This window comes from Lethenteron reissneri, chromosome 19 (assembly GCF_015708825.2).
Source record: "Lethenteron reissneri isolate LAM-NWPU_2019-01 chromosome 19, ASM1570882v1, whole genome shotgun sequence".
Classification (NCBI taxonomy): domain Eukaryota; kingdom Metazoa; phylum Chordata; class Hyperoartia; order Petromyzontiformes; family Petromyzontidae; genus Lethenteron; species Lethenteron reissneri.
Genome location: NC_083797.1, coordinates 4,758,512 through 4,782,100, shown reverse-complemented (window position 1 = coordinate 4,782,100; position 23,589 = coordinate 4,758,512). Strand labels below are relative to the sequence as shown.

General features: G+C 50.6%; 1 protein-coding gene across 1 annotated transcript in view; it reads right to left on the bottom strand.

The window, feature by feature from the left end:
• The window catches only part of LOC133344190 (protein odd-skipped-related 2-like), a 36,167-nt gene extending 13,090 nt beyond the window's left edge, over positions 1-23,077 (bottom strand). Inside the window, exon 1 of the mRNA XM_061554218.1 lies at positions 22,821-23,077. Within this exon, the coding sequence (XP_061410202.1) occupies positions 22,821-23,013 (193 nt within the window). The 5' untranslated portion in view covers positions 23,014-23,077. The remainder of the gene's footprint in view (positions 1-22,820) is intronic.
• Positions 23,078-23,589: the final 512 nt, after the last annotated feature.

Below are 23,589 nucleotides of genomic sequence, written 5' to 3'. Positions count from 1 at the left end.
CGTTTACATTTGACCCGTGTCTCCCCCACCCCTCCCCCCGACTAATTTATCTTACATTAATGTCTCGTACGTTAATGAACGCGCACAAAAGTAACAACCGAACCTTTGCCAATCCACTGCTGAACGAGAGCCTCCCTAATGCTGTGCGGACCGTGGGGCTTATTTTATTTTTTCTGTAACCATACTTCAACAACCCTGTCTCAATGCGGTTTCGTTGAAGAATATTTTGTGAATGTAGTCCTGCCAATTCCGCCACCCCCCCCCTCCTCCTCTTTTGCGTTTAACTTCCCAGCCTCGCTATAACCATAGCTGCAATGTTTGTTGGGGCTGTGTATCGTACGCCACATGCAGCTGTATATCTGCGGTGGTACGAGAAGCAGCAGCAGCAGTGGTGATGATCACGTGTTACTTATCTTGGCATCAACAAATGCCGCGTTTATTAATTCCTAATCTTGACCGATTGGGGACAGATAAAGGCTCTTGACGTTCAGGACGCTTGCGACCACGTTGTGAGTTTATGTGTGGTATTAAAAAAACGAAAATAGTGAAGGGTTGACCGGTGACTCAGGGATGAGCGTACTCCGCTAAGACATCTGGCGGCCTGAGTACGATTATCTGCCGTGGTTGATACCAGTAGCGAGTGGTGATTATCTGGACCGATTCTGTGCCTGCTACCCCCCCAGCTCGCCAACCTGCACCAAAACAGAGTGGTGAAGTATAACCAGCAACCCTCATCTGTGGCGTTTGGTATACGAACATTTGCGTCTGCGTGGGAGATTTTTAGCCCTTAGTCAACCCACTGCTGTAAAAGCAGACAATGGGTCAAACTAAATTAGTAACCTCGAGTCTCCAAAATACTGGGAGGTGACGTGGACGTGGTGCTGTATATTCTCAAAACCGATTTGGTTTCAAACCTCGGACCGGCAATGAGTCATTGCGTGCAGAGGTTCGTTGAATCGAAATACGATATCCCGTTCCCAACACTTCAACGGTCACGCTGTTCAGACGATACGTTTGGCCAAATCCAGTTGATGGTGTTTTGTTGAAGAGTGTGACGCTAAAGCCCACAGAAAGCAGAGAAGAAGAATAACAACCCCGCCGCTGCCGATTAATAAACTATTACGAAACTTTTGTTTTTATTTTACCAGTTAAGGCCCACTGAGCTGTCTGGCTCTTTTTCAGAAGCGACCTGGCGATCGCGAATGATAGTTCAACGAAGTGGCTCATCACGTGGACATTTCGAGCAGACGAATACGCGAAACGCACGTTTCGAAATGTGGAGGGCCAAACCGGAGGACCCGAAGAAAAATTCACGCGACTGTTGGGAGAGAGACACGCAAACGCCAGATATACAGCAGGGGTCAGGGTCAAACCCACGATGTCCTGCATACCAGGCGAGGTAGTTAACATCTCCTAGCCACCGTGATGATGATGATGAGAGAGAGAGACACGCAAACTCCAAATATACAGCAGCAGGCGTCAGAGTCGGGATCGAACCCACGATCTCCTGCACACCAGGCGAGGTAGTTAACATCTCCTAGCCACCGTGATGATGATGAGAGAGAGTAAGAGACACACGCAACCTCCAAATATACAGCAGCAGGCGTCAGGGTCGGGATCGAACCCACGACCTCCTGCACACCAGGCGAGGCAGTTAACATCTCCTAGCCACCGTGATGATGATGAGAGCGAGAGACACGCAAACTCCAAATATACAGCAGCAGGCGTCAGGGTCGGGATTTAATCCACGATCTCCTGCACACCAGGCGAGGTAGTTAACATCTCATAGCCGCCGCGGCGCCATCAAGAGCATGCCACGTGCGCTGTGTGATGACTTCTGGCGCTTGTTGAAGGACGCTGTCAAGCAGCAGGAAGCAAGTGCCCTTTAAGCGCTCTGTCGGAGCTTGGGATCTTGGAAGATTCCCACTGATCGTACTCAGGATCAATTCCCGGGTGGTGGTGGTGGTGGTGGCTACGCTGCTGCGCGTGGTCGCCTCTAATCCAGCGCTGTGGAGGCGACAGAGAGGGTTGTGGGGTCACACGCACGGGCACTAGCGGAGCCAGTGGGAGGGGTGTCACGTGCCCCCCCCCCCCCCCCCCCAATGATCCGATCGAAATCCCTATTTTCGATCGGATCATTGAGGTTTATTAGTTATAAAAACGGCATTTTGCGACCCTCACTTCCACTGTGCAGCTATATTATTACGTGCCAGGGACTCTATGAGATGATAGGACAATAGTCTGAGTCCATAATTGGCAATAAGTAACGGCAAAGCAGTTATAAGTGACTCACAGAATTGTGCGCAGTTGCGTATACAGCACACGACTTCCCTGAAGTCATTCACCTTCAGCGAGCGCGATGCCGATCACACGACGCGGTTCAGATTCGACCCTCGATCGATGGCTGTGCCATCGCCGCACACGCGTCGAATACAAAGCAAGGGACAAGTCCTTACTTACTAACAACTCCTTACTTACTAACAACTCCTCTATCATTTTTCATTGCTGGAGGGGTTGCCAATCCTACCTGGAAATCCTGGCTCCGCCATTACGCATGGCCACGTTGTGAGGCTACTCCCTCCCCATGGGAGTCGAGGATGTGCCATATACAACTCTTGCAAATGAGGTTCCAATGGTGTAAATACTTACCCCGAGCTCTCATACTCTGATGGTGCATTGTCTTTGAGTTGTGCGCCTTTTGGCGTCATCTGGTACAACACCTTGTGAGACTAGGCTCTAAGGAAAGCTGTCTCGGGTGTGGACCAATCAACTTCAAGGACAGTGCATACATGATCAGAGTTATGTTTTTGTTTGCATTATGACTGCAGGTATTGTGGTCTATGCAAACATGACTCCTTGTAAAAAAAGGTGTCAGTTTTGTTGCCAGATAGAGGGGTTAAAAAACTATTATCATATTTTTTACTGGCAAATGAGGTTCCAACGGTGTAAAAAATTAACCCGTAAAAACAAAGTTTTTCATTATAAATCCTTTATATGCGTGGCATCGGTTTTATTTTATTATTCATTTTTGTTTTTCTTGAGTAACAGTTTTACTTTTATCACATTGGTATTTTAAATTAAATATGAAAAAAAATTCCTAAAAAGTGGAAAATTTAGGAATTTTTTTATCACGAAATAAAATTGTCATGCACAACGAGTCTGTGTGCAAAATGTCAGCTCGATTGGATCACGGGAAGTGGGTTAAAAAACGACCGAAAGATGTGCACGGTCGTAAGCGCGCAAGCAAGCAAGCAAGTGAACTTAATATAAAGGATTAAATAAGTATAACCCGTAAAAACAAAGTTTTTCACTCTAAATCCTTTATATGCGTGGCGGCTAGAGTCCTCTCGTCCTCTGGCTTGAGATGGCTGCCACCTATGGGTCAGATGATTGTCTGCAGTATTAAACAATTGGTAATTAAATATTTAATTTGTTTTCCCTAAACAGTGTAAAATTTTGGAATTTTTTTTTTCACGAACATTAATTGTCTCGCACAACGAGTCTGTGTGCAAAATGTCAGCTCAATTGGATCACGGGAAGTGGGTTTAAAAACGACCGAAAGATTTGCACGGTCGTAAGCGCGCAAGCAAGCAAGCAAGTGAACTTTATATAAAGGATTTTAAAAAAAGGGGCACGACTGGGAAGTGGACGAGTTGCCGTCTGTGTCCATCTCTGCGGGGATAGAGCCTTGCCTCCTCGTGCAAGGCGTCGGTTTTCTGCGGGTGCTCTGGTTTCCCTCACACATGTGTATAATGATATAAACACAACTCGTCATTAGTTGGCTGCAAACTTGTTGAAAATGAAAACCCAGTGCAGCATCAGGAACCTCCTGAAAAAGATTCGTGTACGACTCAGTGTGGCTCTCTTGGATAACCAAGTAAATTATTACTCTTACAACAACAACGAAGACGCCATTGGAACCTCATTTGCCAGTAGCAAAATATGATAATAGTTTTTTTTTACCCTTTTATCTGCCAACAAAAAAAGGTGTCAGTTTTGTTGCCAGATAAAAGGGTAAAAAAACAATTATCAACAACGAAGACGGTCACTGCATGGCGCACTTTCAAAAACGCTTCTGCAGCCGTCTGGAACGCTCAAATCGAATTCCTTCCGATGTTAGGAAGCCACTGAAGCTGTACACTTGTAAATCTAAATTGAAAGCGAACTTCTTTAGAATTGCTTTTGTTGTGTTTAGTTTGTTGTCCTTCCCCCCCCCTCACCCCTCCCCCAGCACCTCCGATTAGCACGGTTGTCCACGCACGGTGCGAAAGAAGTTTCAACGTGCGTACGAGACAACATTGGGAGAAAAGCAACGCTCACCAATAGCGAGAATGGGGGGGGGGGGGGGGGCACCGGGCAGATAAAGCATCGCAAAGGGGTGGCTCGGTGGGGAGCGCAGGTTGATGCACAAGGCAGCTTTGTCACTCGGCCAAGCTGACCCACGACACCCGGGCGCTGTCGCAAGACCACGTGGCACCGAGGTGCCCAAGCCACGTGACCTGGAGGCAAGTTCCATGATCAGTCACGTGGCCAATGGCGGTGGTTGTTTGCGTGTCGTGTGTTGTTGTTGTTGATTTTGTCGTGGTTTTATTGATCAACACCGACACGCGCGTAAGTCACAAACTTTACTTACGGCGTTATATATATATGTGTGTGTGTATATATGTGTGTCCAGTAATAACGCTGCCTCTCATCAACTAGCAAGGCAGTAAAATTGGCACGTGTAGAAAACAACAAAAATTCCCCTCCTAGGTAAACCGATTTAGTCGTGGATATATCGCTTTAGTTTATGAAAAAAAAACGTTTTAACCTTTCTGGCAATAAAACTGGTGCTAAGATGTTCAAACGCCAATTAGATACCTTTTGCAAGGAATCAAGAACTGCATTAACCCGCGCGTGATCTCGTCCATGCGTCTGCTGTGTTCAGATACACGGCATAGACACGTGCAGCGGTTAACGTACGAGTTCTCATCTAGTACAACTTTGTTAATGGTGCTGTCTGTTGCTGGCCGCTCGGCGTCCTTTTGGGCATTCGTGCCCGTGCTCAGCAACTGAGAATATAATTGTTTTTGTGTAAGTTTAGCCGCGGTCGAATCGAACTAAAGCGAGACGGAAATTCATCGTGCAGTGTGCTCGCTAATCACTGCGCCACCGCTCCCCACTTACGCACACACACATTGGACCCGTCTGTGCTCCCGTGTGCGCCTAAGGTGCAAGTGCTGTTAGCGAGTAGCACCTACGAAGGCGGGCACGGGCACACGAGTGAGTGGGTGGACAGCACCACGCCCGACCGCCTTTGTCTCCCTAAGTGGCAATGTTTTTATACACTGCACCAGGTATTGATTTGAGGCTGAGCCGACCTACGGGAGGCCCAGAACCGATTCAGATGTACGTCACTGGTGTTGGCCGTGAGCGAGAATCGAACTCAGGTCGCCGGGTTACATACACACAGATATACAAATACAAAAACCCCCCGTGTAGCCTTAACAGACTGTTGGGGCAAGTGCTGTTAGCGAGCACCTACGAAGGCTGGCACGGCACACGAGGGGGTGGGTGGCCAGCACCACGCTCGACCGCCTTTGTCTTCCTAGATGTTTACACATCGCACCAGTTCAGATATACGTCACTGGTGTTGGAATCGAACTCGGGTGGCCAGGTTCCTAGTGCAGCGCGCTAACCACAACACTACCGCTCCCCACACACACACAAACAAGACCCCCGTATAGCCTAACAGACTGTTGGGGCAAGTGCTGTTAACGAGCACCTATGAAGGCCGAAGCAGTACACGAGGGGGTGGGTGACCAGCATCCACCCCTCGTGTACACAACAACAACAATCGCCATTCGCCACTAAGTGGCGGTGACGTCACCACGGCGCTTGTGCCAGGCTATGTGCACCTTGAAAGACCCAGCAGGTGCCACGGGTCGACTGACTGAGACGACTGGCCGATGCACCACCTGTGTTCCCCTACTATGCCAACTTGCTGTGTTTTATCCGCCCGGCGCTCCGCTCGTTGTTGTGAGCGTCGCTCCTCCGTGTACACACACAGACAGACATAGTCCGGACTTACTGGTTCTGCCGCAAACGCAAAACGAAACAGCGGAGTCAGTTGAGTCGTTTGCATTTTACGCGTTAAGGTTCGCTCCGAGTGGAGCGAGGTGGCGTTGTGGTTTAGCGCCCTGCGCTCCTAAACTCGGCAAGACCCCGGGCTCGAATCCCGGACACAGCTTTTCACATCGGTGGCGAGTGATACGTGGACGTGTGCTTGTCAACGTCACCGCACTTCCAACCCCACCCGAATTGACCGATTCGATTCGAAGAGCTCCACGTTGATTTGTCACCCAGCTAGAAAGTTCGCGAGGGAGATCCGTGGTGCGTTAACACAGAACAACAGCAACAACATACAATGTTCACTTACAGAGGAATGATGCAGCATGGTTAAGTATGATTAAACAAACCCCCAACGGGGTTGAAAACCCGTAATACAGTATACGAATCGGTGGATGATTACTGGCATTGAGAATGGCCCGAAATGTTGAAATAAATTCGTGGCAAACACGAAGCCGCATACACGCGCTGTGTGTTGCAAAACAAAAAATAAATGTGGTCACTCATTTTTTTTGACGTGGATGGGGTGCCGGGTGGTGGTGGTTGTTGTTGTTGTTGGTGGTGGTGGCGTGTGCGGAAAATATCAGCACGTGCGCTGTTATTACGCTGACGTGGTGGAACAAGTATGTGCCACGGCGTGTGCGCTGCTGGATGAAGGCTTCCTTCCCCGCGTGCAGATATATTACTCGCCACGAAATGTTGGCCACTTTAGCGGTTCGCGAACTACGCAGCGCCGCGAAACCCGGCAAACCCACGTTCGATTCCTGCTCGCGGCCAACACCCGGTGACGATTTTGTGAACCGGTCACGGGGCCTCCCCTACGTCGACCCAGTCTCAAACGAGCACCCGGTGTGGTGTCTAAACATCACCACTGGGGAGACAAAGGCGGCCGGGAAGTGGTGTTGGCCACCCACCCCCTCGTGTGCCGTGCCGGCCTTCATAGGTGCTGCTCGCTAACAGCAACTTGCCCCAACAGTCTGTTGAGGCTGTACGGGGGATCTTTGTCTTTTTGCGGAACACCGCCGCTGTGTTTGTCGACTGCCTCGTTGGCTGCAGGCGAGCTCGGCCGAACGCACGTGCGTAGAAAACAAAAAGTACATTGAAGTTTAGTTTACTATCGTTATTTTACTTATATATGCTACAAACGAAAAGGGGGTCAATTTATAGCCTCCTTTGTCAATTCGCTGCTGGACGAAGGCTTCTTCCTCGAGGTTGTTTGACCATACTTCACCACGCCGGTCGGTGCGGGGTGGTTGGTGATAGGTGTCGGACGCAGGGGCAAGATAATCGCGTGCAATTCGCCACTGATGGTAGCCGTCCCCGCTCAGATCGGGAATCGGATTCACCCGAAGGCAAGTGGATAGAGAATCGATGACGGTACGCTTCGGTCAGAAATAAGAACACTTTGATTGTACAGCTCCTTTTTGTCAATCCATTGCTGGATGGAAGGGCTTCCTCCCCCAAGGTCCAGATATACGTTCGAACTCGCCACTGGTGCTGGCCGTTTGGGCCCGCGATCGAAATCTCGTATCTCGTAGCCCGGTGCGCTGACCGCTTCAGCCACCGTTCTTAGAGCCACCCACTATCACGACCTTTACACGACCATCGTATCTGGCCCACGTGTGACTGCACGTGCGTATATCTAGTCTCATCGATGAAATATATACACACAAAGATAAAAGACAAAGAACCCCCGTATAGCCTTAACAGACTGTAGGGGCAAGTGCTGTTAGCGAGCACCTATGAAGGCCGGAACGGTACACGAGGGGGTGGGTGGCCAGCACCACGCCCGACCGCCTTTGTCTCCCTAGCGGCGATGTTTACACACCGCACCAGGTACTCATTTGAGGCTGAGTCGACCTAGGGGAGGCCCAGGACCGGTTCAGATAATCGTCACTGGTGTTTGCCGTGAGCGGGAATCGAACCCGGGTCGCCAGGTTCGTAGTGCAGCGCGCTAACCACTACACCACCGCTCCCCACACACATACACACACACATACACACACGCGCGCGCGCACCATCTGATTGGGGTATGCCGCGCGTGCCCTGTCTTGCACAGGTCGGCGGACAGACTTTGCAGCAGCAGCAGCAGTAGACGGAGAATGGAAGGCGATGCCGTCGATGGCGCGCGCGACCACGTGCTTCGCCACGCTGGTCGGCGAGAAACCACTGGGGCTACGCACTTTGAAATCTTCGAGATTGAAAAAAACACATTTCTTTCGAACCGCTTTTTTGCGTTTAGTTTATCGTCCCACCCCACCCTACCCCACCCCACCCACCACCCCCCGCACCTCCGATTATCCCGAATGGCTACGCGAAAGAAGTTCAATATAGAGTGACGCACGAAACAGGCGTGGAGGCGCAACGCCGTCGCGATCGCGAACAGGGGAACCGTTCAAAGTCCATTCGCAGAGAAGCGCGCGGGTCAAAATCTCGCAGCTGCCACTCTCTGACGGGAGAGTCGCGGGGGGGGAGGGGGGGGAGGCTGTCATTGCGTTGCGTCGGTTGCCTCTTGTGAACTCAGGTCTCGCGACCTTTGAGAAAATGAGAGACTGTTGTAAAAAAAATAAAGTCTACCGATCCATCGATGAATCGCCAGGCCACGCTTGACCAACGTGGAGAAGGATGAGAATCTCACCATCCTACGGTGAAAGGCGTATGGAGGAGAGGCGTTTGTGCAGTGTTTTCACAAAGGGACACGCGTGATAATAATGATAACCATCATTATTATTTTAATAAACCAATACGGCGCGTTGCGTTTTGAATGTTCAACGTATTGTACAATAAATAGCAGTGTGTATTGATTTATGCATTGGACTCAAACAGTTTAGTATTACATTTAACAAACAAAGCTCAGTCGGTCGGATAATGTAATTATGAAGGTTTTTTTTTTATTTTCCCGGCAGCTGAAATTGTTTTATTTATAAAGTGTAATTAGAGAGGTTAAGAATGTGTGTGTATATATGTATATGGTATGGATGGAGAGGTGGGGGAGCGGTAATGTAGCGGTTAGCACGCTGCGCTACGAACCTGGCGACCCGGGTTCCATTCCCGCTCACGGCCAACAACCAGTGACGATTATCTGAACTGGTATTGGGCCTCCCCTAGGTCGACTCAGCCTCAAATGAGTACCTGGTGCGATGTGTAAACATCGCCGCTAGGGAGACAAAGGCGGCCGGGCGTGGTGTTGGCCACCCACCCCCTCGTGTGCCGTGCCGGCCTTTATAGGTGCTCGCTAAGAGCCCTTGCCCCAGCTGTCTACTCAGGCTATATGGGGGACCTTTGTCTTGGCAATAGCACTAACCCCAACAACCTATACGGCTCCAGGGTAGGAGGAGGAAGGGGGTTGTCTTTGTCTTGTACATAGTAGGCTTGTGCCTGGATGTAAAAACTAATTTCTTTAGAACAGCGTTTTGTGTCTCGTGTGTTGCCATTCCCCTCCCCCCCGCAACTGCGATTAGCGTGGTGGGCTACGTACGGTGCGAAAGAAGTTCAACATACATGCACGCATGGCTTGTAAAATGAAGGGTATTAAATGCGTAGCTTATATAACGTGTAATACGTCAGCACGCCGCGTTTTTCGCGGAAAAGTATGGTGGTATCACGTGCTATTTGTTTTCATAAACCTACACTTAGCCTTTAATGTTCCCTTAATTGAGCGGTAAATTGCAACGGGTAATATGAGTTAAAGATCAGCGAACCCCGCGAAATAAAAAGTATGAGACCAATTACAATCCTTCAAAAAAAACACACACAAACCCCACACCGGCGCACTCCATCCACTGTGAGCATTATGCACATTACCACATGGAACCCCTAAACGCACGAATCATCATCATCAGCAACAGCAGCAGTAGCAGCAGCAGCGGCAGCAGTTCGAGAGGTGACGTCTAAGATCGCTTTCTCGATTAAAGCAAAGCCGGGGCAATTAGCTTTGGTGGAATTCTGTTGTGCAATGTAGCACGTGAGAACAACAAAAAAGGAACCCCCTTCAAATCTAATCGTATTTTATAGCGGAGCAATCTTGCCAATAGCATCCGTAACGTTGGTTGTTGACACGAGCCGGCTTCGTGCAGCTGATGAGACGCGGCAGTGTTGAAACCGTTCCACCAGATCTTCTTGGTTCTTTCAGTAAAGTCACGTAGAATGGAAATAATAAAATAATAAAAATACAAATAATAAAATAATTCAGACTCTGTCGTCTCGACAGACCTGTTCTTCGCCTGAGGACGGCTGCTTGCGTTGTGGCCGAAACGTCGTGAGAATTATTTTGTTATGTTTTAAATTGTATTATTTTATTATTTCCCTTCTACGTGACTCTACCGACAGAACCTAGAAGATGAATCCCTGCAGTCACGAAAGCTTTAAATGGTTCCACCAGAGTTTGCGCGATTACAAAAAAATAATAATTCCGCTGCTATATAATGTCGGTCCAGAAAGCCCCAAGAGGCTGATGGACTTAGAACGAGATTGTATTTGTACGCGTATGTGTATGTGGAGACACAGAACGGAGTTGTCGGCTTATATTTGCTTGGACGCTATAGAGTACGATCCATTTGTAGATACCCCAGTGGTATCTAACCACGCTCTTGCATTTCTCACTCAACATGTGATGGAATTTGAAAAATATTAAACTTAACTTTTAGTTATTATTTTTTAGAAGCGACCTGGACACTGCAAATGATAGCTCAACGATGTGGCTTATCACGTGAAAATGTCTGGCAGTCAAATACTCTCAACGCACGTGTTTTTTAAATGTGGAGGGGAACAAAAACCGAAGGACCCGGAAAAAAATCCACGCGACCATGGGGAGAGAGACACGCAAACTTCAAATATACAGCAGACGTCAGGGTAGAACCCACGACCTCCTGTATACCAGGCGAGGTAGTTATCATCTCGCCCCCGTGTTGATGATGAGAGAGAGACACGCAAACTCCAAATATACAGCGATTCGTCAGGGTAGAACCCACGACCTCCTGTATACCAGGCGAGGTAGTTAACATCTCGCCCCCGTGTTGATGATGAGAGAGAGACACGCAAACTCCAAATATACAGCAGGAGTCAGGGTCGAACCCACGACCTCCTGTATACCAGGCGAGGTAGTTAACATCTCGCCACCGTGATAATGATGAGAGAGCGACACGCAGACTCTAAATACACAGCAGGCGTCGTCAGGGTTGGGATCGAACCCACGACCTGCTGTACACCAGGCGAGGTAGTTAACATCTGACGCTCGCTCCGTAAATTACAGAAAGAACAGAGAAGTGCAGGGGAAGGCGGTTGATGGTGGTGGTTGGTGGTGATATCAGGGATGGAGATAGGCAGACGCAGAGAAACGCATGCACGCTCAATCACAGACGGTGGGAGGTGGCGGTGTTCACAGAACATGTGAACACCTCAACTTCTGTGAAACGTCCTCGACGAACGTCACGAAGAGACCCCGATCAAGCGAGGATCGAGGATCGCATCTCTAAATGTGTCGCCCAGTGCACTTTTCGTAACACGCTGCATCACCTCAATCGCCTCCTTCAAGAGACACTTAAAAACTCACCTCTACAACCACGTGCTTTCGAGCGACTCTGAGCTTGGCTCCGCGCCTCTGAGTTGCGGCCACTACGTCTGCAAATTTGCGCGCGTTACAAATTGAACTATTATTATTATTTTAAATGCACTCGCTCGAGAGACATTCAATGTGACAATGACCGCACACGTGTACGGCCAAGCGATGTGAATGCGACACAACGCGTGCGTTTGTCTCTACCGATTCGTGAACGATCGTCAAGCGACGTTTCGCTACGCAGCGTGATCCATGTACAGAGACCCCCCCACCGATGTCCCACCCAGCGCTCTCAACTGGCGACTGGACGTCCCGAGATCCCACGTGGCCTCCGCGTGCTACGGAGCAAAGTGTTCAACGATGTAACGCCACACAACGAGACGTGCAGAGAGAAGTTACGAAAGCAAATGCAAGTTTCTATATATGTGTGTCACGTGTCGGTGTTATTTTAATGGGGTATCTATAAATGAACCTCCCTGTATTTATATATATATATATATATAAATAAATAAATCATATGCAAGGTCCAAACGGATAATTCAGGTACCAAGTAAATGCAAAAATAGTCTTAAATGCTTACAAGGGAATACTTACTCTTTAGTTATTTCTGTAAAGTCACGTAGGGAGAAAAATACATATTTTTTTTCCGCCTGAGGACGACCGCTTGTGTTGCGATCGAAACGTCGTGATATTTATTTTTTTACTTTTTTTTTTCTACCTCCGTGACTTTAACCGAAAGAACCATAGAGTATGGACTCCTGCAGTCGCGAAAGCTTCAAATCAAAGAGGGAATACTTGTATATATGTATGCATGCTGTATGTTGAACTTCATTAGCGCCGTACGTAGCCAAGCGTGCTAATCGGACGTGCGGATGACTTCCTCTGCAGCTGAAGATCGATCACAACACAAACGGGCCGTCTGGAACGCTCTCTCTTCCGATATTAGGAAGTCGCAGGGAGCCGTGCACTTTTTAAAATTATCTCGATTGAAAACTCATTTCTTTAGAATTACGTTTGGTTCGTGGTCCTCCAATTAGCACGGTTGGCTACGACCTGTGCGACAGAAATTCAACATACACACGTACAGCAACTTTAAGAATCACGCGGTCGTAACAAAACATTCGGTGTGGAAAACGTAAGATTCGTAGTTTACGTGCATCCGTTTTTTTTCTCTCTCTCCCATATATATAAAAGTGTGTATAGACAAAATATGTATGCAATAGGACTGGCCCCAGCGCGCGTCTATTTATCAATGTTATGAGCTTTGCCAAAGCATTTATCAACGTTAGAAACCCCTCGCTAATATTGTGCTTAAACAAATTTACGAAATAAGAGTTGGCGTTAACAGTGGCGTCCAAGCGTACTTCACAACGATCTCAATACACTCGTCAACACCACTGGAGTCTTAAATATATAAAAACCCGCAACGTTTCGGACAATGGACCTTCTTCATGTGTAATATCACATGCGTGTGTGTTGACGAGTGCGTTAAGTTTGTACTACAATTATTATAAATATATATCTTGCAATTATGTGTTTTTTTAATCAATCAATTGCTTTTGTTTTTTGCATATCGACACATCGATTATTATTTTTATTTTGCTGAGATACTTGTGCATAAAGTGATAGGAATATAAGATGCACAATAGTAAATAGGATTATTAAGGGACGGGCGTTCCTTGCATTCTAGCCTTACGCCAATTGTCTCGACTACCAAGCCAGGAGCAGTCGCATCTATAGTAGATAGCGATTCGGGGAAAAACAATTATCTAAGTAATCTGACATCGGACGATCGGTTCTGTGCAACGCGTAGTAGAAGGGCCTGCCAGTCCCGAAAGTAACATTGGGAGCGTAACGTGCACTGAATCGTAAACGAATCATCGATAGCCTGAACAGACTGTTGGGGCGAGTGATGTTAACGCGCACCTACCAAGGGGGGTGCCTGAACGGCACACGAAGCGGTGAGTGGGCCAGAGCCACGCCCGGCCGCCTTTGTCTCCCTCGTGGCGAAGTTTAACACACCGCACCAGCTACTCACTTGAGGCCGAGTCGACCTAGCGGAGGCCCGGAACCGGCTCAGATAATCGTCGCTACTTCACTCCTCTCTCTCTCTTCTTTTTTTACGATCAGAGGAAACAAGAAGATGCTCGGTGTGTAGTCGGCACTTTGCTTCGTTCATCATTTCGTTTTTTGTGTTTTTTTTAATGCTTTGCTTTATGTGCCCCCCCCCTTTTAAATGAAAGATTTCACGAAAGATTTCACGCTCTGCACTCCTCCTTCTTACCCCCCTCTCTCTCTACCCTTTCTCTCTACCCCCCCTCTCTCTCTCTACCCCCTCTCTCTACCCCCTCTCTCTACCCCCTCTCTCTACCCCCTCTCTCTACCCCCCTCTCTCTACCCCCCTCTCTCTCTACCCCCTCTCTCTACCCCCCCTCTCTCTCCCCCCTCTCTATACCCCCCTCTCTCTCTACCCCCTCTCTCTACCCCCCCTCTCTCTACCCCCTCTCTCTCTACCCCCCCCCTCTCTCTACCCCCTCTCTCTCTACCCCCCCTCTCTCTCTACCCCCTCTCTCTACCCCCTCTCTCTCTCTACCCCCTCTCTCTACCCCCTATCTCTACCCCCTCTCTATACCCCCTCTCTCTACCCTCTCTCTCTACCCTCTCTCTCTACCCCCTCTCTCTACCCCCCTCTCTCTACCCCCCTCTCTCTACCCCTATCTCTACCCCCTCTCTATACCCACTCTACCCTCTCTCTCTACCCCCCCTCTCTCTACCCCCCCTCTCTCTCGAACCCCTCTCTCCCTACTCTATGTCTATGTTCCCCATGTTTTCTATGTAATATTTTTCATGTTTTTTTTCTCTCTCTCTCTCTTACGTTCCGCTGCCAAACGTTTCGACTCGTGCGAACGCTGTCCTCGTGGACGTATAAAGCATGCGCCGTGACGTACAGCTGCAGTCTATATATATACTGTATATACTGTATATATATACTGTATATATACTGTATATATATAATCACGGGTGATTGCTGCGAAGTTAAGTTGGCGACGGCGCGTGTCCACGACTCGCCGTGTGTCGGCGGAGACCGTCGTCACGATAGCATCTCGTGCCCCACATCGACCCGGTTTAGCGACACTCTTCTCGACGCATTACGCACATCGGCCGCTTCACGTATATATATAAGTACACAAAGACAAAGGTGCCCCGTATAGCCTGAGCAGACTGTTGGGGCAAGTGCTGTTAGCGAGCACCTATTGAAGGCCGGAACGGTACACGAGAGGGGTGGGAAGGCCAGCACCACGCCCGACCGCCTTTGTCTCTCCACCGGCGATGTTTACACATTGCCCCAGGAACTCATTTGAGGCTGAGTCGAACTAGGGGAGGCCCAGGACCGGTTCAGAAAATCGTCACTGGTGTTGGCCGTCAAAAAGTACATACACACATATATATACGGACACTTTTCAGAATCAGAATTTGTTTTATTTATTCTGGATCAATCCGATAAGCTGTGACGCTTTTTTTCAACAGATGTCCTTATACCGTATTGCTGAAGGAACGGAGACTCTACCGGAGAAAGCACACGTCGAAAAAAAACACACAGCACGTGCTATGAGTCATAGCATAACATATACACATATATAAATACATCTTTCAGTAATTTATAAGAAAAAAAAACTCGACAAATTGAACGTGCCCTTACCTGCATCTGAATACACTGGCGTTTACTGGTATATGGCAACTGGTGTTGACACACTATGCAACATGAGTGTCGGCTGCATACAGCACGTGTATGTACGTTGAACTTATTTCCAACTTTACGTACTCAACCGCGCTAATCGGAGGTTGCGGATATCTTTAACTGCCCCTTTTCATCCCCCTTGCCAAACAATTGCTGGACGAAGCCTCCATACATCGTGTCGGTCATGGAGGTGGGGGGTTGATTGACCATACTTCACCACTTTGGTCAGTGCGTTTTTTTTAAAGTTCAGGTTCTTGGGGAGGGGGGGGGGGGTTAGGAACCGCTTCGGATAACGCGCGCCACTGATATTCGTCGTTGTGTCCCGTAATCGAACTCGGGACCACGTGGGTTTACAGCGGCAGTGCCGCGCTAAGCACTGCACCACCGCTCGACTCGTTGTAACTCGTGACCCAGTGGATAAGCAGCAAGCTCCCCCCCTCCACACACATCTCAGCTCGACAAATTCATGAGCGTTCGCGTCCGTTGTGCACGCGTACACGCGGGCCCTCCTGCACGAACGTGGCGAGCAAAACAAGACGGGTTACGGAACAGAATCAGAATATTTATTTTTCGTCGAGGAATCCGATGAGCTATGAAGCTCTTTTTAATGTTTAAAACCGGATGTCCAGTAGATTGAAGAGACAAGGGAGGGCCGTTGAAGGGACAGGCAGTAACAATGGCCCCACGATCAAAATCGATTCAAATTGACCGATGTGAATTCAAGCCTGCACTCGACTCTGCTAAACGTCCACATCCCCTTAGTTTAATCCGACCGTCGTCGTCATCAGCATCAGCCATTATTAATCCACTGCTGGATGTCGTCCGTAAACACCCTGCAGTCGAAATCAATCGTGTGTACACACGTAAATTATATTATGTAACTGGCAACCCAAAAAACACTATTGTGGATGGTAAACGGGCTTTGGACGCTTTCTGTCGGCTTCACCGTCACACTCCGCGGGAGGCGAGTGATTCGATCCGCCGAGACTTACATCGCTGTTGACTTTTAGTGGTGCTCCTGCTGCCCTCGAAGTGAAACCAATCCGACTTAGCGACGAGTTTTGTTTACGAGGGATAGGGGAGGGTAGTGGGTGGGATGGAGGAGAAATTAGTGCAGTTAAAGCAACTTTTTGCACGTAAATATATTTGTGCCAAAATTTCAGCTTTTTTCAAATCCTTCTAGAACATCACTGGAAATGCCATCAATCTCTCGCGACAATCGCGATTGTCATTTGAACAACAAAATTGTGCGCGTGTAATCGAACCTAGCGGCGATGGCATTGGAGGCGGATGCAATGATAATAATAATAATAATCGATACATCTGAATCGTAGCTTCGTCCCCAATATGCGTAAATAGCGATGCGACTTTGTCGAACGCAAAGTCTACGGAGTTGATCGTCGCGTCAAAAAGCGCCGTGCTACGCGATGCACATCCACGGGGCAAATACAGTCGGTAACACCGGACGAAACGCACGTGCGCTTTAAAATGGTTGTAAACTTTTAAAAGTCCGCTGTTTTTAACAAAAAACAGCTGCTGCTACTGCTGCTGCTGCTACATTCTCGTTACACGCAGATCGATTTTTTTTTGTTTGCGTAAAATAAAACGAATTAAAACGTGAGCGCGTTCCGTCGTTCGGCGAAATTATTCCGTGGCGGGGACGTCACAACGGCGTTTGTGCCAGGCTAGGTGCATTTTGAGGCCACGTGAAGTGTCGAAGGCTCGCTGGCAAGGTGGTCACGGGACAGACCCAGGTGCCGTGGGTTGACTGCGATGACCGGCAGATGCACCGCCTCTGCCCCCTACTGTGTCTATACATATACACACTCTCATACGTATATACATACACACAGTCTAAATACGAATACGCACTATTATACATATACATACATACACACACTCCAAACGCATTCGCGTGAAGTTTTAAAGGTTTGCTGCTACAGGAGGTCGCGGGACAGACCCAGGTGGCATAGGTTGACTGAACGAGATGATTGGCACACACACACGCACACACACACGCACACACACACGCACACACACACGCGCACAGATATGCGCTCCATGTATCCATACGCACGCACACGTGAAGACTCAGAGCACATGTGCACCTGTGGACTAAGTGTTTGTGATGAAGTCATCGTTCATTCTGGATATGCATCGCTCTGCTGTTGTTGTTGTTGTTTTTATTTATCTCGCTCGCTCGCGTTTATGATAATTCAACTTTGCACCGCGGCGGTGTGGAGGAGGTGACAGCTGCACATTGACTCGGCTTCGCTTCGTCTGTGATCTCCCCCCTCCCCTGCCTCCTCCTCCTCCCCTCCATTCTCTCCTTCTCGCTCACTCCACCTTCCCGCGCTGGTCCCGGTGTCCGAGTCGTCCCGAGGGCCACGACTCAAAGTCACGATGAAGGCGGCCTTGAGTGAGCGTGACCTCTCATCGCCTGTGCAGCAGCCTGCCACGGGGATCCGAAGGCTTCGCAATCGTTAAGCAAATTTTAAGTTGCATCTAAATACTCGCCTTTTTTAAAACGTGCTTTTACTGAAGATTATTTTATAGTGTTCATTTGTTTTTTAATAGGCCTTCGACAGCAATTTATTATAATGCGATTTAGTTTTGTATGGAAAATGAGTTTATTCTTCTTGCGATTTGGTCCTTTAAAATGCTTATTAAAAATATCTTTGAATGGCATCATTTGCACGAAATAGTGCTATTGAAAAAAAGACTCGATTGATGGACTGATGACATCTACACATTTTGATATAGAAGACAATTATCCACGCACGTGCTACGTGTATGCAGGGGTAGCATTTCCTCACTCGACATTTTTTTGGAACGCTAAACAAGGATGCCTCGGAGTGGAGATGCTCGGCGTAAGGCACGAGCACGAGAGTGCAAGGCACGTCTCGACATCGTCATCCCGCATTAGCGTCGCCTATACTGCGAAGTGCTCTCCCGAAGGACAGTCCTTATGGTAAACCTAAGCACTGTTTACGCGTGTTGCTTTTGCACACTATCGCCGCACGTACACACACACACACACCACGGCACGTACACACACACACACTACTGCACACACACACACACCACCGCACGTACACACACACCACCACACGTACACACACACACCACCGCACCTACACACACACACCACCGCATGTACACACACACCACCACACGTACACACACACACACCACTGCACGTACACACACTCACACCACCACACCCACACCACGACACGTACACACACATACACCACCGCACGTACACACACACCACCGCACGTACACACACACACCACTGCACGTACACACACACACCACCGCACGTACACACACACCACTGCACGTACACACACACACACACCACCACATGTACACAACCCACCACACGTACACACACACAGCACCGCACATACACACACATACACCACCGCACACACACGCCACTGCACGTACACACACACCACACGTACATACACACACCACCGCACGTACACAAAGATAAAGATCCCCCGTATAGCCTGAACAGACTGTAGGGGCAAGTGCTGTTAGCGAGCACCTATGAAGGCCGGAACGGTACACGAGGTACTCATTTAAGGCTGAGTCGACCTAGGGGAGGCCCAGGACCGGTTCAGATAATCGTCACTGGTGTTAGCCGTGAGCGGGAATCGAACCTGGGTCGCCAGGTTCATAGCGCAGCGCGCTAACCGCTACACTACCGCTCCCCAGACACGTACACACACACCACCGCACGTACACACACCACCGCACGTACACACACACACAACATAAGGCGAGACGGAGGCTGCTTCTCCCTAACAAACCCCGCCACGGTGTCTCGGATCGTGTCCGTCTGCAGCGAAGCCCCCCAGCGTCCAGGCGCGCACGCGACACGAGCACGTCACGGGAGATATTTCGCACTTTGAAATCTCGAATATTGAGAACTCGTTTCTTTTAGGACCGCTTTTGTTGTTTTCCTTCTGTTTGTTGTCCTCCCCCCCCCCCTCATCCCAGCTCCGCACCTCCGGCTCCGTACGGTGCGAAAGAAGTCCACAACGTGCCACGCACACAAAGTTAGACCTGCCGCTCGTGACAACGCACGGCCCCCCCACGGCTGCCGTTTGCATCGAACGAGCCGGAGTGGGAACGTCCGCCACGGAGATGGAGCGATGGGATCGGCTCGCTTGTAGACAGCTCAGGCGCAAGACGAATCAAGCTCACATCGCGAGACTGCGAGATGTGGCAACGGCGTGGGGGGAGGGAGGGGGGAGGGATGATTCATCCAGCAGTGGAGTAACCGTGGATACTGCTGTTGCTGCTGCTGCTCTCTACACAGTGATCGTTACAGAGTTGCGCTGTAAGTTGGTTCGTGAGCGACGTGGGGCTGAGTGGAGGGGAGTCGGAAGGCGTGTGTGTACGTGTGTGTGCGTAGTGTGTGTAGTGTGTGTGTGTACGTGTGTCTAGTATGTGTGTGTATGTGTGTGTGTAGTGTGTGTGTCGTGTGTGTGCGTGTGTAGTGTGTGTGTACGTGTGTGTGCGTGTGTGTAGTGTGAGCGTGTGTGTAGTGTGTGTCTGTACGTGTAAGTGTGTGTGCGTGTGTAGTGCGTGTGCGTGTGGTGTGTAGTGTGTGTGTGCGTGTGTGTAGTGTGTGTGTGCGTGTGTGCAGTGTGTGTGTGGTGTGTGCAGTGTGTGTGTGGTGTGTGCAGTGTGTGTGTGGTGTGTGCAGTGTGTGTGCGTGTGTGTAGTGTGTGTAGTGTGCGCGTGTGTGTCGTGTGTGTACGTGTGTGTGTGTGCGTGTGTGTAGTGCGTGTAGTGTGTGTGCGTGTGTGTGTACGTCTGTGTGTGTACGTGTGTGTGTATGTGTGTAGTGTGTGTGGTGTGTGTGGTGTGTGTGTGTACGTGTGTGTGGTGTGTGTGGTGTGTGTGTGTACGTTGAACATTGTGGGGAGCGGTAGTGTAGTGGTCAGTGCGCTGCGCTACGAACCCGCAGACCCAAGTTCGATTCCAGCTCACGGCCAACACCAGGTGACGATTTTCTGAACCTGTCCTGGGCCTCCCCTAGGTCGACTCAGCCTCGAAATTAGTACCTGCTGCGGTGTGTAAACATCGCCACTGGGGAGACAAAGGCGGCCGGGCGTGGTGCAAGCCACCCACCCCCTCGTGTGCCGCGCCGGCCTTCATAGGTGCTCGCTAACAGAACTTGCCCCAACAGTCTGCTAAGGCTATACGGGGGATCTTTGTCTTTGTGTGTTGAACTTCTTTCGCACCGAACGTAGCCAACCCGTGCGAATCGGAGGTGCGGTGGAAGGACGACACAAAACGAAACAACCAAAAGCAGCTTCTAAAGGAGCACTCGATCTGTTTGAGCTTGCATAGACTCCGCGAGATACAGATATGACACGAGCAGGCCACTAACCAATATGTCACCTGTGTGAGTATATTTCACCTGTACGGGTATATGTCATCTGTACGAGTGGCTGTCAGAGTTTTAACGTTTACCGATCGCAGTCTGCCATTGAGGCATTACGCACAACGCAGCCTGCAATACATCATGCCCGCTGCGTGCTGCATGCATGTTACATGAGTGGGGAAATTCCCACTTCGAAAACAAGTGGCGATTACAGTACAACCATCGTTGCGTTGATGGATATTCACTCCGCGCCCGATTTGAGCAAGAACGTGTGGCTTACGGTAACATGCCAACGACATGCGTGTGGGCTCGTCAGTATCACGATTCGCAGCCACATGTCAACATGCGCGTTGCGCGAATTCTCCGGGAGATCGTGGTGGGTGTTAGGGGGGGGGGGCAGACAAGGCATCGACGCGTAACCCCCCCCCCCACTCCTCCTCCTCCCACGATAGGGTTACTCGATATGCGGAGTGGCATCGTGAAAACGCCGACGCGTCCCCTGTAACGCTGCCGTCACGCGCGCGTGCCGAACTTCTTTCGCGCCGTACGTACGCCGGTCGTGCTAATCGGAGGTTCGGGGGAAGGACCTACCGAACCAATCCATAAATATCGTTTCTCGAGCAACGAGTTTCTTCCGTCGAGATTGAAAGAGCGCGTCGCATCTCCCAGTTGGCTTCCTGAATATCGGAAGGGAAGAGGCGATCCGGACGGGACGCAGAAGCTTCATCTGAAAGCGGCGACGCGATGCGGTGACCGCCGGATTTGTTCGACGTTTGAACACGCGCCTCGACCGATGATCCCCTCCCTCTAGCGAATAGGAGCACAAGACGAAGGCGCTCTTGACGATCAGGGACTTGTACAACCAAGCAGATCCTCGGGTTATTGAAGCGTGATGACGATACGCTCGTCGGCTTATCTGATACCGCAAGCAGTAATAATGGTCGTCACGGTACACGGCTCCTTGTCAATCCACTGCTGGATGAATGTCTCCTCCGCCGCGTCGGGGGGGGAGTTTCATCCATACTTCACCACTCTGGCGCAGTGCGAGTAGATATCAAATAGTCGGGGGGGCGGGGGGGGGGGGGCTGGGAGCGGCGTGATGAACTCGGGAGAAGTTCTGACATCGGTCGGCCACTGAAGTTAACCCTTGCCGATAATCGATCTCGTTGCCCGGAATCGAACTCAGGCTCGCAGGAGTGTTGCGGTGCAGAGCGCGCTACCCACCGCCCTCCCTATCTAATAGACCAACTTTGAGTTACACATTCAACGAACGGCTCTCTCTACACATCTCCCGGCAGGTAAGAGGTCCCCCCGTGTGTACACATGTTTATACGTATACTTGTATATATATGTGTGTGTGTGTAATATCCTAATAGGTACACGATAGCAGCTATTGCTCCCAACAGTCTGTGTAAGGCTGTGGGGGAATGTTTTGCCTCTGTGTGTATGCGTGTGCCTAATGTGGATAAACTGACGCGACACGCTCTCGAGAAGAGACGGAGCTGACGCGGCACTAGAGGACGTGGAGCTGAGTGGACTTGCCGTTGACCGGTACCAGCGGTGTCAAGATCGGCCTCTGTGGAGGAGGAGGCTCGTGAAGGACGCTGCTGCTACTACTGGGCATTTGGAGGCAGTCGCCCTCCAGCAATAACGGAGGGCAGAGGAGCGAAGCTCACAACAACGAGCGCAGCGCGGACGTTTAAAACGCTGCAGGTTGTCACAGTCGAGGGCACAGGTAGTGCATCGGCCACTCATCTCAGCCAGTCTACCCATGGCACCCTGGGTCCGTTCCGTGACGCCAGTAAGCGTTCGACACTTCAAGTGGCTTTAGAGCGCACGTAGCCTGGCACAAGCGCCGTTAGCGACGTCACCGCCACTTAAGCGGCGAACTGCGGCTGCTGCTGTTGCTGATGTTACTGCTGCTGCTGCTGTTGCGAACGCGCGAATCGCGTGAACTCGACCGCGCGCGTTACGCACGCTGCCCGGACGCTCGCACTGCGCGTTACCTGCGTGCAGAATCGTGACGGAGCCGTCCCCGGCGCTCTTGAAGCACGACACGGCCGCCGAGACGCACGCCGCCCGCCGCTGCGCCACCACCAGCGGCTGGGACATGATCCTACCTCGGCGCGCCCCGTCTCTGCGCGGCGGGGCCCTGATCCGATCAGTCGGGGCCGAAACGCAATGGGAGGCAAGCGGCATCCAGACAGAGAGAGGGAGAGCGAGCGGGCGGGCGAGAGCGGGCTGAGCGACCAACGCCACGGAAGCGCTGAGACTGAGAGACGCGGTGGGTAGTGTTGCCCAGCCATTATCAGCCAAGCGTCGAACCCCCCCCCCCCCCACGCCTATTCTCGACCCCTCCCGCTCTACACACCCCGCCCTTCGCCACCTCCCCCCCCCCCTCCTCTCCTCCACCGGCTCCTCCCGCCCCCACGGTCTCACTGAACCCTCCCCCATCCACGGCAACCTCCCTGCCATCCTCCTCTCTCGCTCTCTCGCTCACTCCCTGCGCTCATTGCGCCGTGTAAACTCCGACCCCCTTCGCCGCCCAAGCGGGCGTCACTGCCCGTGCGTGACCCCCCCCTCCCCCGCAGCCCCGCCCCCCTTCCCTCCCCTCCAAACCCACCCATCAACCCTCCCACAAACCACCACCACCACCCACTCACCCCCGCCACCGCAGCCGCACGATCATTTTCATTGTACGTTCTGCGGTTCCAACAATACCCGCAATACGCTCCGCGGTCGATCCGCTGCTGGATGAAGGCCGGCAACCCCGAG